Raw genomic sequence first — 19,437 nt, 5'->3', positions numbered from 1 at the left:
GAGTGGCTCTGTAATGCGTGCTATCTTCCCTCAGAGTGGAGATACACTAAGATGTTATTCATACCCTAAGGTGTTCTTCATTCCTACCAACTTTTGGAGTAATATATCCTTCAAAATAGCTATAACACCAAACTTCTAACATGCATGTATTAGCTGTGTGTCATATATATGTATATCACTCTGTCTTGCTTTGTGGAAACATTAGAGTGTCAGACTGCTATTTAATTGAGAAACATACATACCTCAGAAATAGCAGTTTTTTAACAAAACCAACAGATAAAGTAAATAGAAGCACTCAGCTACACAGCTGTTATGTGGAAAACTATTCTAACTAATACCGGAAATTCAACCTCTCAGGCATGTTAGCATGACTATAATGAAGTTATTTTGAAAGACATGGATTGACAAGCACTGTGGATAATACAATAAATACAGCCTGTTATACAGCCTATAAATGCAGTTTTTCTGCTAAAGAAACCTAAGAACAAATGACTAAGTTCAGATATCTATTTGTTTACAGCACCATGTTTAACAAATTTTCTAATTTGTTAGAGAGATGGGACAAAATAAACAAGACTGAAAAGTTTATAATTACAGCTGTTTGTATCTCAATCATTTAAAGATAGATTTGCTTCCTATAGTTAGTATTCACAGAAATGTTGAAACTAAAATGGTTTTTGCTGCTTCTGTGAGCCCCAGACTACTTTTTTGCTTGCCTATTAACTCTTTGATAGTATCACAGAAGAGTGGTATTTCTTCAGGAGGGCTCAGGGAGCAGGAACCTAATGGAAAGTTGAAGCAGGGAAGGGCTGCCGGGTAAAGAATGAGCTGATTTGGAGGGAAGGAAGAAGATAGGTCTCCTGTATTAGGAGGAAGACTCCACACAATGATTTCTCATATTATCTGTGGACAAATACCTCGTAATCAGTACATAAAGATTTAAATATTGACTATGAAGTGACCATAACGAAAATGTTATTCCAAGCTTGAATTTTTTTTTTTTTCTAGTTTTTAATCTTTCACTACCATGAAGCCTGTATTGCTTTATGAAATTAACTTACATCAAACAAAGCCATTTGCTGAGTGGAGCTATGTTTTCACATAGACATTTGTATATGGATGACAGAAATTAAAGAATATTATCTCCCAATAACCATGGATGGGAGAAAAACAATTAATCAGAATAAATAATTTATTGGAAAAAAAAATCAGTTATCATTTTTTTTAATCTAAAAAATAAAAAATTCAACTCTTGACATTACAGATATAAAATTATATAAATGAGAATCTAATTATGATAAATATTATGAAAATGGATACTATGCCATAGACTAAATATACTTGAAAGTTTTCAAACATGCATTTTCTGAATATTTGGGTATAACACTGGTATAAAATTTAGCCCCAAATATATACTGTATGTACACATAAGTGTCTTAAGCTACATAGTAGACATATTTACACATTCTGCGCTTTTCATCAGGTTCTACCTGATGCAAGCAACATTTTTCCGATTGCTGTATAAGATTTTTCTTTCTATTCCTGCATCCTTGATTTTACTCCTTTTGCACAAAACAGAATTTTGCCACTAATACTTTGCAGCCTGTTAGATAAATTGGAGGGTATTCATATAGAATCATAGAATCATGTAATGGTTTGGAATGAAAAGGACCTTTAAGATCATCAGTTCTTACACCCTGCTATAGGCCGGGACACAATATTTACTCATTTTTTCTAACTAGAGCTTGAAATCTACAAAAACACTACGTAGTGATAAATGGCTGCATCTGACTCAACCATTCCATCAGACATACTGCATTTGTTCAAGTTTAACAGCTATGTGGGAGGCATTTAATGTAAAATTGTGCCAAACGCCTGAGGAAAACTGCAGATCTATACTCTCAGAAGGGAGTCCATTTGCTAACACACTGTTCATTTACAGTGATACTTGCATACAAAATCCTAATAAAATTTAGTGCTGAAGATAAAACAGAGGTAAGAAAGAAGTAAAATGTATTCTAATTTGTTGTCATTTGAGTACATGTACTGATATTTTTACCTAAATTTAGGTAAAATTATCCATGCCTGTTTTCTGTTTTTCTATGATTCTCTGCGGCAAGTAATACCCAGTCAGTTGTGAATTATTTTCTCACTGCTTTCTTCCAGACAAAATGCTCAGTAACTATGTACTGTTTTTCAAGTATTGTCTATGTTTTCTTCAAGTAAATCAGTAGGAGATTCCAGGTCAACTACCACTGATCTGAACAGCTGCTGGAGACCTCCACAACAGTGCAAAATCGAGCTCAATTTAAACTCTTTCCTAAGCCTATGTGCTTACTATACAAAAGAAGATTTTATTCTAAAGATGAGTGCCTTAGTATGCAAACCAAAACAGTTTCATTTCAGAAGTACAGCGACTGCGCTTAGGGAAGCAAGGAAACTGAGCTCACAGAGGATTTCATGACATGCCTCAACATTTCCACATATTGGATCTGACCACTGTTAAGGTGCATACATCACTCTACCTATACTCTCTGCTCTTGTGAGACCCCCTCTAGTTCTGGGGCCCCCAACACAAGAAGGACATGGAACTGTTGGATCAGGTCCAGAGGAGGGCCATGAAGATGATCAGAGGGCTGGAACACCTTCCTTATGAGGACAGGCTAAGAGAACCTGGGCTCTTCAGCCTGAAGAAGAGAAGGCTCTGAGCAGACATGATAGCGGCCTTCCAGTACCTGAAGGAGGCCTACAGGAAAGCCGGGGGAGGGACTTTTTCTAAGTGCATGTAGTGATAGGATGAGGTGAAATGGTTTTAAACTGGAAGATGGTAGACTAGATATTAGGAAGAAATTGTTTACTGTGAGGATGGTGAGACATTGGAACAGGTTGCCCAGAGAGGCTGTGGTTGCCCCCTCCCTGAAAGCATTGAAGGCTAGGCTGGATGGGGCTTTGGGCAACCTGGTCTAGAGGGCGTTGTCCCTGCCTATAGCAGGAGGTTGGAACTAGATGATCTTAAAGGTCCCTTCCAATCCAAACCATTTTATGATTCTATGATTTTATATGACAGATATGCACATTAATTCGTCATTGTCTTTGTTTAACCCGGATAGGTTGCTGAATACCTCACAGCTGCTTTCTCACTCCCCGATCTCAAAGGAACAAGGGAAGAAAATACAACTAAAAGAAGATAATGGGTTGAAATAAGGACAGGGAGATCACTCACTGTTTACCATCACAGGTAAAACAGATTCTGGGTAGAGAGATTAACGTAAATTATTGCCCAGCAGACTAGAGGAGTGAGAAACTAAAAGCAAATTAAAAACACTTGCTCCATCTACCTTCTTTTACCTCCTTTCCCCAGTTGGTGCAAATGGAGGCTGCAATCAGTCCATACATATCACTTTGTTTTAGTTGCTCCTCCATGGTCACTCTGCCTCCTCTTCATGTGGGTCCCACCCACAGCATGCCATCCCTCCTGAACTGATCCCATGTGGGTTTCCCACAGGCTGCAGTTCTTCCAGCATTGCTCCAACACAGCTCCATTACATGGGGCCCACCCTTCAGGCACTGCTCCATCCTGGGTTGGAGCAGGTACCCATGAGCTGTGCCTCCCTCTGGCCTCATCCATCTCTGCCCCGTGGGCTTCTCCATGGCTGCTCTGGCATATCTGTTCCACGCAGTGCCCACAGGCTGAAATGGGACAGCCTGCTCCTCCGTTGGCCGCTCCTAGGCTGCAGGGAGCTGCTGCTATGTGCCTGGAGCTCCTCCTGCCCTCCTTCTGCACTGACCTTGTTGCCTGCAGAGCTGTTCTCTCATATCTCTCACCCCTGTCTCCCAGCTGTTATTGCACAGCAGTTTTTCCCTTTCTGAAATCTGCTCTCCCAGAGCATACCCAGCATCGCTCACAGATCAGTTCTAGACAGTGCATCCCTTTTGGAGCAACTGGAGCTCTGATCTGACATGGGGCAAATGAACCTCCCTTGGCTTCAAAGATACATAAATGCAACAGGTATGCACTAGTGTCTAGATGGAAGAAGTAGATAAAAGAGTAACCTTGGAAATAACTATGGTACTAGTGCTAGAGGTCAAACACAAAAAGAGTGTAGAAATTATTTCAGGTTCCACAGGACTTAACTAAATTAATGCCATATAGTGGTTGATTGAAAATCTGTGAGTTTCAGTACAGGTTTTGGGATGCGGTAGGATGCTGTCTTATTTTTAACCCATTATGAGAAATTACGTAATATTACATTTCAGTTAAATCTTTGTTATAATCTTACAGAAATATTAAAAATAGAAAGGTTTTTGCAATTTAATTAGTCTTATGCTGAACTGACATAATACTTGTACTTTAGGAATTTAAACGTGGCAGATGATAGGAAATTAGCTAAATACTGCTGAACCTTCTATTTTTAGGTTTTCAGATTATAGGCAACTCAAGTCAATACAGACTGAGATGTTGTACCTGTAAACAGCTTATTGTTGATTTTAGGTGAAAAACAGAGGTGTATGTGAAAATATTACTGTTGTTCTTTGCCACACATACCATCCTGCCTGCCACCTTTTTTTCTTAATTTATTTTTCTCCCATATTATCATCCTTTCGTCATTTAGAGAGTAACTCTTCTGTAAGACAGGAAAGTAGCATAGAAGAATATCAGAATTGAATTCTTGATATACTTGTGTGAATAGTTACAGGTCTGGGTGAGTGTAAATTGAGCCATATTAAAGTATCAACTACTTTAAAATCATTTTTATAAAAGACAAAATGCCTTATAAATAACTCATTATCACTTAAAAAGAAAAAAAAAAAAAAAGGAAAGGAAAAAATTGTTATCAGAATCTTAAAATCTGTGTAATCCCAGATAAAAACACCCAGCTAATTCTAGCTAATTCTAGACAGTGAACTGACATGTTCCTTAATATCATAGAATCATGGAATGGCTTGGGTTTGAAGAGACCTCAAGGATCATTAGGTTCCATTCTGACTGCCACAGGTAGGGTTGCCAGCCTCTAGATCAAGTACTGGATTAGATTGCCCAAGGTCTCATCCAACCCACCCTGAAAACTTCAGAAACAGGGCACCCACAACCTGTTCTGACATCTCACCACTCACAGAAAAAATTTCTCCCTGACATCTAATCTAAATCTCCTTTCCCTTAGTTTAAAACCATTTCCTCTTGTCCTATCACTATCTACCCATGTAAAAAGTTGATTTCCCTCATGTTTATAAACACCCTTTAAATGTCGCTATGAGATTTCCCCACAAACTTTTCCAGGCTGAACAAGCCTGGTTCCCTCAGCATATCTTCATAGGAGAGGTGCTCCAGCCCTCTAATGGTCTTTGTGGACCTCCTCTGGACCCTCTCCAAAAGCTCTATGTCTTTCCTGTGTTGGAGGCATTCAAGAAATGTAGAGATGTGGCACTGAGGGACATGATCAGTGGGCAGTATTGGTGGTAGGTAGACAGTTGGACTAGATCTTAGAGGTCTTTTCTAACCTTAATGATTCTATGGTTCTATGGTTGAAGGCCTCAGACTTGGGTGAAGTACTCCAGCTGGGAGGGCAGAATAGAGGAGGGTTGCCACCTCTCTTGCTGTGCTGGCCACCTCTCTTCCAATGGAACCCAGGATATCATTGGCCTTCCAGACTGCAAGCAGATGGTGCTGGCTCATGTTAAGTTTTTCATATAAGAGGACCCCTAAGTCCTTCTCAGCAGGGATGCTCTCAAGGAGTTTCTTCTCTCAGTTCATATACATATCTGAGATTATCTTGAACCAAGCTGAAAACCTTGCACTCTGCTTTCTTGAACCTCATTAATTCACAAGGGCCCAACTTTCAACTTTATCAAGGTCCCTCTGGATGGCATACCTTCCTTCTGCTGTATCAACTGCACTTCTCAGCTTGATGTCATCAACAAACTGCTGAGGATACAATTTTACTGTGAGCACATAAAAAACTGCAAAGAATTCTGACAAAATGTCCATCTTCTTGCCTCTAATCTTGAGGCAACAAGGCCACAAGTGCCCTCTGAACCACTAACAAATTATGTTAGAAAATTATTTAAATACAGATGTCTTGAGAAAAAAAAAAACTATTCTGCCTGAATGGAAGTAAAGAAACAATGTAACAAATGGAAGTAAAGAAACAATGTAACAAATAGTACATTGTATAAAGGAGGGTTACCAGGAAATAAGTTGATTAAATGGACATCTTTTGCAGCTATTGCTGGTAGTAGCTGTGAACTACTGCTTTGTAGCAGGAATTAGGACATTAACCTCTCTTTTAATTAAACTCTAAAAGTGAGTATGCCTGACTTGCAAAAGCTATCCAAGATGACAGAAGATGATTAAGTTTACAGCTCTTTGTGAAAGATTCACTGAAACTATCATAAAAGATGGATAATGCTGAATGAAATGTCTTCTGTTACCCAATGCTATTAAGTTAACGTGCTCATTAGTTCATACAATTTTAAGTAACACAATATTAAAATTTCTTTTCAATTTTATTTGATTTTCTTTGTAATAGAAATAACCAAGAGATAGAAGTAGGAATTTAAAAGATTCTTTCAGTAAGTTTGAAGAAGACAGTTGGGACAGTTATATAATAACAATCTACTTGTATATGTCAGCTGCTTTCACACAAGTTTCCAGATACGTACTCCAGATCTTTTTGATGTGTAGATGTGTGGAAGATCTGATCCAGAGTTTAGGTCATTGCTTCTGACATCAAAATTTAATTATCTTGCTCATGAACTTGAAATACTAGTAAATTGTCCATCATCTAATCCAAACAAAGGGAAGCTTACCAATTGGGATAGAGGCTTGGCTGTGGAAATAGGTAGGCATCATACATGATACGAGGATGGTCATCACATCAGCCCACTTCATTCCTGTTCTGAACTCATTACTTACAGGAAGGAAACTATCCCTATATTTGGGGGAAAATCATGAGTGCTTTGATGTAAATTTGATTCTTCTCCAGTTACAATACAGTATGATTTATATTACACAGAGTATAATAAAGGTCTACTGTCTAATTGGCAAGCAAAATCAGAAGAGACTGAAGAAGTCTGCTGAGCGCATTTCAGTTCATCTGAGCTTATATTTATGTGCTCAAAGAGACAGGCAAGGTCAGAGGCCATTAAAGTTTAAGTGTATGCTTTTTTTCTATCACACTGGTAGAAGCCTGAAGAGCTGACAGGTTGTAACAATAGTCATACACTGAAGAATTGTATAGACACTAGGGTTTTATCTTGATTAAAAAAGTAGTGAAATCTGTCTGACTAAAATCTCTCCTGCAGTACCAACTGGCTACAGTATTCTACCTATTCTGAAGTGTGATGCAATTTTTATTTTTTATTTTTTTAAACAAGTATCTGTTTCAAGGCTGAATCATTATGGAAAATGCAACTTTTTATATTCAACACAAGTATGAATCCAAAATCTGTAAAACAACTCTGAAAGATGGAGGTACCTAAATATTTAAAGGCAACTATGTTAATTGGAATTATTCACAAAATTCAGTTTGAACATATATCTTTTTAAATTTGTAATGTTGTAAAATATCATGGCTTCCTTCTCATTGAAAAGTTGTCTATGCAATATTCTATTAAGATTTTAAATGAATATATTATTGAAATAATAGTAATCAGGAAATAAAATTTTAGTTTATAGCACGTCATACCTTCAGGTGACATCTCTGGAACAGTAGCCACATAAGGTCCATCTAAGAATTGTGGTTCATGATCATTGATATCTCGAACTTTGATAATAAATTCTGAATCAGGTTCAATAGGAAGACGAGTCTTCCTATTGATTACTTGTGCTCTAAGAATATAGAAGGATTTCTTTTCTCTATCCAGCTTTTGTCTCACATAAATTTTGCCATGTTCATTGATGAAAAAAATGCTGTCAGCTCCCTCCCCAGTCAAAATATATTGTAGGCTGCCATCCTCCTTGTCTAAATCTGATTTCAGCTGTAAGTGAAAAGCAGAAAAAATATTATTATTATTTAATTCTCACATTCAGGTGAAAATAAAATTTGGAAAATCAGTTTTCAGTTTTTTATGTTCTTATTCTACAGTGAGCTCTCTCACTTGTGAACCTTCATGGAAACAAATATTTGAAAGAGGGCATTGTCACATTTTTAGCCAGTTGCGTCTCAGTTTTAAAATATTGATAAAGCTGACATATAAACATATGGTAAACCTGAAAAAGGGTGCTTCAGCCACTTTGGAGATAAATGAATTAATGTTATGTATATGCCTTAGCTCATTGCTTTATCAGCTTCTGCTGAGAACAGTGCAAAGGTCCTTAAAAAATTATCTAAATTTTTTGTTATTACAAATGTTAAGTGTGTCTTATGATTATTACAGAAATATATATATATATATTATTTTTATACTCAGCAATACCAAGTGTAATCATCAAGAGGATTGCTGTTCCAATTTTATTGTAATATTAGAGAGATGCAAAGCCATTCTGAGGTATAGGTCTGTATTGTTCATTCTGAAATAAATTGACAGACATTTTCCATTTCGTTCCAGGATGATCTGCATCCTCTCTTATCTTGATAAGATGAACTTTATGATGATGATTCCTTTGATGAAGCTGAGCCCTGGAGACTAGTGTGGTCCAGCTGCATTTTTTTACATCAATAAAATTGTTCTATTAATGTTAATGATATGCAACAGCACTTTTGTGATGGCAGGGACTGAAACACTTAGTGTGCCAGTCACCTGCAGTTGATATTTTTCCCAACATCATTTTCCACCATATAATTATTTCCCTGTTTCTTTCTTGTTTTGTTTTATTTTGTTTGTTTGTTTTTCATTTATTTTGGGTTTTGAACAAAACGTCAAAATATCTAAGAGCAAGGATAAGTACTGAATAATTCAATGTAATATATATATATAAATATATTCAACTTGCTTCTCCTACAAAGTAGTGTGTTTTAAAAGTAAATTACATGTCTAGCTGTTCATTTAAATAACATTCCTGTTACTTTCTTATTGAACCTACAGCTCAGTGTAGACTACATGTTAGAAAAAAAAATAACTGTGGCACACGTCTCTATCAGATCTACTGAAAATATTTTGTGATAACTGCTGATGTTGTAAGTTTCTGCTTTTCTTTGGAAGCTGTATTTTGAATTGTATATTTGTTCAGTTTTATGCATTAAGTTGACGGTTTATCTAAAATGTGCCCAGGACACTTCTCTGAGATATGAGGGACACAGTGCTGAGTTCTTATATTGAGTTTTGTCTAAGTATTCAAGCCCTAAATTTTCAGTTAATTTCCCTTAAAAACATGAAATATCATTTTTAGGGTTATGATGTTTAAATTCTTTAACATACAAACATCTTAAACTCTAAAGTTTTCAATATATGTAGTTTATTCAAAACATGGGGCAGGTTCACATTTATGTGGTGAACCCAGAGGCAGGATCTCTCTATGAGTAGTCTGGTCCCACTTGTTAAATTTGAACATTGAGCTCTGAGTGGCTGCATAAGGAGTTATAATATGGAATAAGAATTAACAGAGACTGTCTATCACTATCATTTTGTTCATGGAGGTTCTTCTGGTCTTTATTTACTAAAAAGTCATATGTTGATCATAGATTTTCACTTTATTTACAGAAAATAGAGTTTATTGTACTCAACAGAAAGCCACAAATAAATGTCTGATCTACAGAGTGGTTAAACTGCAGTAAATTAACAATAGTTCTCAATTAAAATTCCCCATATTTTACCTGTGTTTCCCAGCTATGGGAAAAATAATAATGATAAAAAAATGAGTATTTCTATACATGTTTTTCTAGAAGTAAGACATTGCACTTCTGTAGCAGTTACTTCAGAGGGGCTGAGAGAAAGTAATTAATGAATTTTGAGCACTTCACCCTTTGGGCCCAATTAAATTTTAGTGCTAGTTAATTAGCAGTTAAACTTATTTTGGTTCATTCATCTAGAAAGTAGCTTAAAGAAATGAAACTAGATCTCAAGATTACAACTACTTCTAGCTTACAAAAATAAATAATAATAATAAATAATAATATGAAAGTAAGCAAAAAGGGAAAATAAGGAGTAGGTAAAGTCTCATTAATACAATTATCGTAAAGAACATTTTTAAAGGAGGGTGAAAAGTAATTGCTCATTGTACTAAAGCTACGTAAACCTAATGAACCATGCAGAATCCTGGAGTTTCTCAGTGGTAAAAGGATTTAGTATTAATCTGGTTCATTAAAAATTAATGAGGGATGAATCAGCTGCTACTTAGTGTAATAGAAGATCATGCTAAGTACTGTTTGTAAACTACACTGCAATCAGTATAGCTGCTTTGATGGAGAGCCAAAAATAGCACAAGCAAATTGCCAGATGTTGATAACTGATTCCTTAACTTTCATTCAGAAGATAGAAAGGATATTTTCATTTTGGTACCTCCACCTACTCCGCACAGTTTTAGTTTCAGTAACTGAGTGAGCATTGTGTTTCCTTGATTGTGGAGCCAGATGATAGAAAGCACTTGACTACTACCAAGACCTCTAGTGCCAGTAGTTCTTTGATCCCAAATCAGATCACAGTAATGTGATATAATAACAGCTACAATAACAATAACAGCTACCTTAGGTCATCTTCCTATTTTTCTTGATATTTCCTGGTCAGGTAATCAGCATGTTAGATATAACCTTGTATCATCCTGTCATCATGGCTTGTCATACCTGTCCAACATACATAGGCATCGTTGAAGTCTCTTCCTCAGTTACAAAAAGTGGCTCCCATACCCAGCCACGCTTCACTCTCTGAATTGTTGTGTAAGACTGATCTGTGTTTTGAGCACTGAAGTTCTGTGTGGTTGGAGAACAAAGTCGAAGTTGAACCAGTGCCAGCAAAAGAGAGGGGAAAGTGGAGCAATTCATGCTGAAATCTCTTTTCAAACAATTTTTATCTGTGGAAAAGGAGAAAAAAATAAAAATCTTTGACAAAGCATCAATTCTATCTTCCCACTTTTACGTATATATTCTGTGCTAATGGAAGAGCTGATTTGCAATCTTAAAACCTCCTCCCCTCCCAAAAAGGAAAGAGCTGAAACAAAGTCTGCTTCTGATTAAATTGGAGATTCCTTAAGATGCCCTGGCATGAACATCAAGTGTTCAACTTCCCTTTATGAATATTCCGCACAGGGACCTTTTAAGCAAAAAATGTTCTCCAATTAATTCATCTTCCAAATTAAGCTGGGCAACTGAATTGTAGCTCAGGAATAATTTGATTGGAATAATTGTATGTTTCTGCTTAGACAAGGCTCATTTTGAACTGCAGTCACAGTACTGCCTGAAGGTTGTAGAGTACTTTGTTTTGTTCTAGAATTGTCTCCAAGTTTAAACCTAACACCATTTGAAACTTAGATATTAATTTCAGGTGACCTGGTAGTCTGATTTGGTTTTGAATTCACTTTATTATAGTACAAATAATTTATTATAAATTTTGACAAGTTTGGTATATTATAAAATAGTACCTTTTGCTACCTAACAGTTTGTGAGTAATAATAGGTAGAGTAAGATGTTTAAAAAATTGGCTTCTGGAATTTAGTGCCATAAATTTTGCATTGATGGAAAAAACAAAAGACTAAGGAAAGGCAAAACAGCAATGTTATGAAGTATTTATCTATATATGGACAGAGATGATGAGGATAGTTTCTGTTCCAGTTTACATATCTGAAGAATAAGGACAAACAAACTTAATTTTGTAACAAATTAATAATAACAACAACACAACAACAACTTGAAATAAGCAAAGTCTTACAATTAGGGAGTTACATCATGCCAAAACATGATAACAAGGTAGATACTTCTTAAATAGGGGTTCTTAGGACCACCTCATATATTTACTTGAACTTTTTTTTATTGCAGGATTTTGAAAAAGTGACTCCTGAGGAAAACAGTTATCTCTGTTCTTTAAAATTCTGTGCAGAAAAAAGAAATACCAAAAAGAAATTCCTTTGGTGTAATTAGGTGATGTCTTTCTTGTGTTTATAGAATCAAGCAAACAATAACAGAAAAGTAGAACAATTCATGTGAGCCCATCAAATTCAGTAAGTGAATCTTCTGAAATACAATTCTTATCTTGATGGTTGGTGGCCCTGCATGTGGCAGTGGGGTTGGAGATTCATGATCCTTGAGGTCCCTTCCAACCCTGGTAATTCTGTGATTCTGTGATTCTATGTGAGTTTTGATTTGTGTGCTAGTGTTGTCGTGATTATCATGAAATTTGTCTCCCTTATAAGCTCCTATCTTTAATCTTCCCTTAAGGTAAAGAAACTGTATTTGTAATTAACAGCAATGCATTTCAGAGTGTTAGAAAAAGATTGATTAAACAGAAGCCTTCCTATTTTCAACTATACATATGTTTACTTGTAGTATATCTACTCTTTGTTCCACTTTATGTGACTGATTACTAGTAATACTAGTGGGTTACAGTGCTGCTGCTTTATATTCCTTCAAGAAAAGGTTGCAAATGAATTCATTTTTATTGCCAGTTCAAGCTTTACACAATGTGATAGACACTTGGTTACACTTTTTACACACAGTGAAATAATTGTATGCATGTATCTATATTATGTATATATGTATATTCATATATTATATGCATATAACATATTCTTCAATTATTCAGTGCAAATGTTTGTGGGTTTTTGTTTGTTTTTTTGATCCTGATACTTAAAACTTACTTACTGTTTTTTAAAAAAGGAAAGAACAGTGGTAAAATATTCCTATATTTGCATAATAGTGGAGTTAGTCCTATTCTTGCAACTTTTTACAGTTGCAGAATTTCACATCACTTTGGGCTACTACATCTAACAAATATGCCAAATGTAATTATACTCTGGTTACTAAAGCTAAACGTCTAAAATGTAATACCTTCAGTCAATTAATTAGAAATATATCAACAGTAGCCTCGCTAGTCTAATGCATGCCTAGCTATTTTAAAAGCTATTACTTGTCCTTGAGAAGTGCCTTCTTTAACATGTCATGATATGACATTTGACCAAATCATATTGACTTGTATTGCATATTAACGCATTAACAGCTTCATGTGTCTCTACTAGTCACCCAGCACTTCATTTACACGGAAAACAATTACTTAGATGTTATGAATGTGACATGAATTTCACTTTATTCTAACTGGGTCATTATTTTCTTCATTTTGTAAATATGCTATTGTACCATTAGGGAAAGACTTCAAACTGTTACATAGAATTGCCACAATAATTATCTGTCAGTTATATATGAACAAAATAGCTTTAGAAAAATTATTTTTTTAGTTGATTAGTGCCTTTACATCTCTGTATTTTAATCAATGTAGAGCTGACTGACTAGAAATCCAGCCATTGCTATTGTTTTATAATGGTGTACTGATTATTATTTTATGCAGTACATTAACACATATCAACAGATTTCAGCATTTTACTATGTATATACTGCACTATGTAAAAATCCCAAATGTCATTTAGATGACAAAAACCTGAGCTTCCTGGCAAGCTGTTGGCAGAAATCTATAGATACTAAAGAGATTAAACATCTTTTAAAGTATCACACTGTGATATTTGTTTCTCAAATGCTATCTCTAATATTAAAAGCATGTAGAAATATAGAGAAAGGTAGGACATTCATGTTTAATGAGAGGAAAGGTCAAAGTTGAATGATGAGATTTTCTACACTGACTGAATACTGCAAGTGGGGAGCCCTGTTAGCTCATAAGCCAAAGGAGATAAGACAGAGGTTGGAAAGACATATTCTGTTCAGTCTATTCAGTCTTAGGCTACAATGTATCTTTGATTCTCATTCTGTCACTGAAATTATACTAATCATCAAAAGTCATAAGTAAATGAATGTGGAGAAATACAACCAGACATCTTTCTGAATTTAAACTAGTGACTATTCATCCTCACATAATATGTTACATCTGAATTTTGTCACATGCAGCTGGCTACAAAATGCTTATTTGCTAGTGGCTGTGAACACACAAGATGAGACAGCCATCATTTGCCCTTTCACGTCCTGATCCACCAGTATTTTCAGAACTGAGCAATTGGTTATTGATCTGCAGTTTACCAGATACACATAAAATCAACAAGTCCAGTATTTCTAGGTCTGGTTAAACAAGCCTATTTATCTTCCCTTAGGGTGACTGCTGTGTGCTAAGAGTCTAAGAATTTTGGAAACATGAAATGATTATTTCACTCACTTCTGTCAGTTGAACTACATGGATCTGAACGTGTAGCTTCAAATACTTCAGTCATGTCTGTTGGAGAAAGATAACTAATTTTTTCATTTCCAGTTCTTTGGAGTTACTTTACAGCTAGTAGCAACATCTATCCCCAAAATCTCTGGAGGCAAAGAGAGCATCACCCACACCATTCCCTTCAACATAGCTCTTTCGGTAGGGACAAATTTCAGATTGCGGGACTCAGCCAGATTGCTTTCATTCTGTGGAAGAGACATTTTGGAGTGCTGGTTAAGATACAGTTGGATAATGTAAGATTTTTCATGTTTTTTTTCAGATGGAATCCGGAGAATATTAAAATTAAATCTGGAACATCAGAAAGGAATAAAGAAAATTTAAAAGAGTCTTTTGGAGTTTACTCAAATACTTAAGCAGTATCATGGATAATGTCATGCTGACACACACAAAGAAACTCCTGCAGATTCTCCGTAGGTGATTAATCCTTTAAAATTTATTCTAAGTTAGTGTGGCATCTTCTCCCCTTGTGAAAACATAACTTCTAAACATGTTATGGTATAGATATTCCTACTTCATTTTTCCTCCCTATTTATTGCAATAAATAAAATGGGAATATCTGTGTCTTGTTTTCTAAATATTGATGAATTATTATATTTTGTTCTATTTTACAAACTATCATGCTGTGCATTTACATCCTACTTCAGCTGCAATATTTCTAAGCTAAAGAAAACTTGAAATGTTCTGTCTGAGATATATTCACTTTCTGCAGTCTTTCGGGAACTTCAGCCTGTTTAGACAAATAAATAAATAATTAAATAAGCAAACAGCCAGGCTGAGATGCCAAAATATTGTTAGGCCGATAGTTGTGAGACACTGCTCTGTACACAAATAAATAAATAAATGCTTAGTTTTCATTATAGCTTTCTTTAACTATTACTACTATTCATTTTTAACATAGTTTACAGTACTGAAAATTGACTAATATAAATTATTTCTGCATAAAAATTTTGCTAACTAAAAAGACCAACATATGCATGCAGGAAAAAAACAAAAATATTTGTCTTCTCCAATTTGCTTTTTATTGTAGAGAGGTAGCAAATCTAATTACAAGATGTTTGATTCACTGGGCAAATCCTACTGGAACATTTTCTACTCTGCAGGATATCACTTGGTACTGAAAAACTACTTGTCAACGTAATGATGTGAAGGATCACATTCTGTGATTCACACTTGAATGTTTGCTAGATGATTTTCAAGAAGACAATTCATGAAATGTTCGAAAATTCTCTTTAGGTTTCTGGTTCCTTTTTTGCTTTCATTCATAATTATTTGTTATATGTATTAATAACTAAATGAATTCCCCCATCCCATATTTTTGAGAAGATTTAATGCCCTCAAATATGAAATACACAAGGATAAAAAGAAGTTTAGGCATTTCAGTTAAGCTGATGCTCTTTGCATGTTTTGAGATATTGCTAAACTTGTGGTTATGGCTCTGTAGTCAATTCTCCGCATAAAATGAGCAAAGCAGAAACATAATTCAATTCAAAAACGTCAAAAACACAATTCAATTCAAGGAACATTTGGATTCAAGGAATGTTTGAATTTTGTGTTGAGGGAAATGGTTCAGTGAGTACTACTGGTGATTGATGGTTAGACTGGATGATCTTGAAGGTCTTTTCCAACCTTGGTGATTCTGTGATTCTGTGATTCTGTGATATTTAAATGAAATCATCCAGGCTCTGTCAGTGGGTAAGTAGAACTAAATCAGATTCAAACATTTGTATTTGAGGAAAAATTCCAGGATGTATTTGTAAATAAAACAAATAATTCTGAAAACAATCCCCTACAAAAAATTAAATAACTATACATTTACATAGCTTTTTTTTCCAATAACTAATGTTGTGCTCTGCTTATTATTAAAATATTGACAAGGTAAATAAAGTAGTGAAGGTTCCCTTTTAACAGCATGAATACTTTTCAGTATAAACCAGCAAATTTGCTCTGATATATAACATAAATATAGAATTTAAATTCATGAACAGACAGATCTCTTCCACATCTATATGAAAAAAGAGAAAAGCCCACACTGTTCAGCACCCAGCAGGCCTACCCTGTGCACCACCAGAATGGATGTTATTTGGAAAAATGCTGCAAGAATGTTGAAAGAATGCACCTTTCCTCAGAAAAGTTAAGTAATATGAAGAGTATGAAGAACAGAATCTGCCCCCCTTTAAATAGAGGAAATAAATGGAAGAATATTTACACTTTTCAGAATCAGGATAAATTCAGACGGAAATGAATTAACTGAGAAACTTGCTAAAAAGATATTATTCTTTCTTAGGTTTTATTCTCTTTGTATAGTTTTCAGATGATGAATTTTCCATAACCAGCAGATTTGAAAATTGTGCAGAGATTTTCCCATGTAGTTCTTTAATGGAATAACGCTTCATGAGATTCACAGCAACACACATTAAAAAAAAAATCCTATAAAGAGATTGCCTTTTTGTCTATTGATATTTCACACTACAAACTACAAACTACATTTAAAGGGTTAGGGTGGAGGTGAGTTACTCCTCTGATAACACAGAGATTTAATTTTGACCATTATTTCTAAAAAAAGGAATTTCTGCTTTTCCATAAAATGAAGTCTCATTTTCTTGCTAGCTACTTAGTACAGGAAGAGGTACATCTTCCTGTAAACTGAGGGAAGAAATTACCATTTATGCTTCTGCAATCATTGAACATCGTTAATGCCTTACTTGGGATTGAATTAAAATATCTTCAGTCATTCTCATTAATTAAAACATCTTTTATAAAATCCATTAATCAGAAAGTCAGGAACACAGCTAGTATTTTTGTTGAAACTTGCAATTCTGAAAGTCATTGTTTGGGTTGTACTGTCTTGTTGCATTCTTTTTTTATTGGAGAATTTTAAAATTACCAAAGACTTCAAGAACACCATGAACATTCTGCTGATATTATTTAAGCTAATTACTGTTATTAGCTGACAAGGTTACTTATCTTCTGCACTAGTACTCTTTGTAGAAAAGATCTGGAAACACAACTGAAGATGGCAAAATATTCTTTTGTTTCACTATGTTTTCTGTTCTGCATTTTTAACTCGTCATTAATTTCTTTCTTCTTTTGAACAGTTTTTACCTTACTGTAACACAATTCTTCCTCCTCTTAGACTATTTAAATTTTTCTTTCTTAGGAAGGCACTGGGGCTCCCTACCCACTTTTTTCCTACTCTTCATTTAAAACCTATTCCTCAGTTTGTACCTAAAATTGATGAATTATGTAGTTACCCACCCATCAGTTCTGCCCCACAACTGCAACTCATCTGCAATATGTTTACTGCATCTTTAGGCAAGATTTTACCTCTCTTGAATCTTTGTGTGTTAGTATCACCCCTTCACCTGTGTGAAGAGCCCCTGTTGCTTCTCAGCCATACCTCTCTATGCAGATTATTTTGATATTTGATTTCAATGAAGCCTACTGTGAATAACTATCTGTTTTGTATTATGTTATTAAGCCAGAGTCCCTGTGGGTCATTCAGAAGGTAATTTTGTTTATTTCAATAATGCCTTAGCTTTTGTATTCCAAATTCAGAACTATTTATGTGATATGTTACTATAATGTCAAAATGCAGTAACTGAAATTTAGGAACTGTAGAAATTCAGTGCAAAAGTTGCATGTCTGGCAGAAAGTACTCTCAGTTGTTTCAAAAGAATATAAAACCTCTGGAAGACAGTGTTGATAATGTGACATTTGTACAGTTCATTGCAGGGTAAAAATATATTCTCCAGAGCAAAGGAAAAAAAAAAAAAAAGATTAAGAAAATTACAATCAGAATTGTGATCAGGCCTAGCTGACGAAGTGGCATAACACATATTATCAAAAGAAGTTTTGCTGTCAGGAAAGGAGCAGTTTGTGGAAGGCAGAAGCCATATGAGAAAATGTAAAAGATCCATGAAAATCTGTGTAGCAAATCAGGAGGCAGAAGGCTTGGGAATTAACCTTAGGAAGAAACATGAGGCCTTTGCAAATAGCAAACTTATCAACAGATGATGCATGTTTGAACAGGTAACAGTGCCTAGATTTCTGTGTTTCTTTTAAATAATTCCACAGATTGTGTAAAGGTGAAATACTATGTTCATGAATAACTTTTCTAATTAAAGAATGAAAGTAACAGGGAAAAGTAAAAAAAATAAAAAATAAAAGCCCTCTGAATGAAACTTAAAAATATGAATAAAAATGACTTTCTCTTACTGATTTTTCATTTCTTCTATAATTCTTTCTTATATGTATTTTCTTAGATGCAAATATGTGATAACCAATGCTTGACATTGAAAATTTACCTTTAAAACTAGAAAACTCTGTTTTTTAGCAGGCAAAATAGGAACAGGTCTATTTCTGTCGTAACAATTTCAGACAGCTTTATGCTTATTTAGGTTGGTGACTTTCATATGCCACTGCAATTTTGGCTAGAGATTCATAGAGAAAAGCAGGAAAAACAAGCAAGGATCTTATTTCCCATCCCTCAATGTATATGTTAGTATTTGTGAGATGATTCGAGCTGTTTCTGTCAGAAAGTAAAATTTTAAGAAAGTCCAAGGGTAGAAGAGTAAATATGAATAGCACTACAAATCAAATAACTTTTGTTTGGAATAGGCAAAAACTTTAATGTGGAATAAAATGTAATTTTCAAACATGGTTTTTATATTCATTAATTGACAGGAAAAAAAATTAAAATCAAGTAAAAAATGTTCTGAAACTCCTTAATGCCCCTTTAATTTTAGAGACTGTTCTTTATCTGTTTGTTTCCTTGCTTGCTTTTGATTACATAGATATTTCTTTCTGTGTATTTCGGTGTATTTAGCACATAATGATATGTGTGGACTTTCTGTGATGTCCTGTATGAGCTTAAGGTGCTGAGACCAAATTGTAAAAAGCAGGTAACTACACAACAAATCAGTGTTCCCTGTACTGATTAGAACGATACCTCTTTCATGGAGATAGCTATATATATTTCCATCTATGTGTGAAAATGATACATAAGACTTCTTTCAAAGTTCATTCCCTCACAATAGTTTGTGAAAATTGGTACCAAAGAAGTGCTTCCAGCCCCCTGAATTACAAGGATACTTTTCAGGGTACCTTTTTGTCCTGGCAACCAGCATACCTACTTTGTAG

General features: G+C 34.9%; 1 protein-coding gene across 2 annotated transcripts in view; it reads right to left on the bottom strand.

Moving 5' to 3' along the window:
• The window catches only part of CDH19 (cadherin 19), a 59,618-nt gene that overhangs the window by 27,003 nt on the left and 13,178 nt on the right, over positions 1 to 19,437 (bottom strand). For both annotated transcript variants that reach the window (XM_090137333.1, XM_031589014.2), the window contains 2 exons: positions 10,719 to 10,945; positions 7,686 to 7,977 (listed from right to left, as the gene is read on the bottom strand). In XM_090137333.1, coding sequence (XP_089993459.1) covers positions 7,686 to 7,977; positions 10,719 to 10,916 — 490 coding nt within the window. In that variant the 5' untranslated portion in view covers positions 10,917 to 10,945. The remainder of the gene's footprint in view (positions 1 to 7,685; positions 7,978 to 10,718; positions 10,946 to 19,437) is intronic.

The sequence above is a fragment of the Phasianus colchicus genome, chromosome 3, assembly GCF_987193195.1.
Source record: "Phasianus colchicus chromosome 3, bPhaCol1.hap1.1, whole genome shotgun sequence".
Lineage (NCBI taxonomy): Eukaryota > Metazoa > Chordata > Aves > Galliformes > Phasianidae > Phasianus > Phasianus colchicus.
Note: the sequence above shows the minus strand (reverse complement) of the source record. Positions and strands in the feature narration are given on the sequence as shown.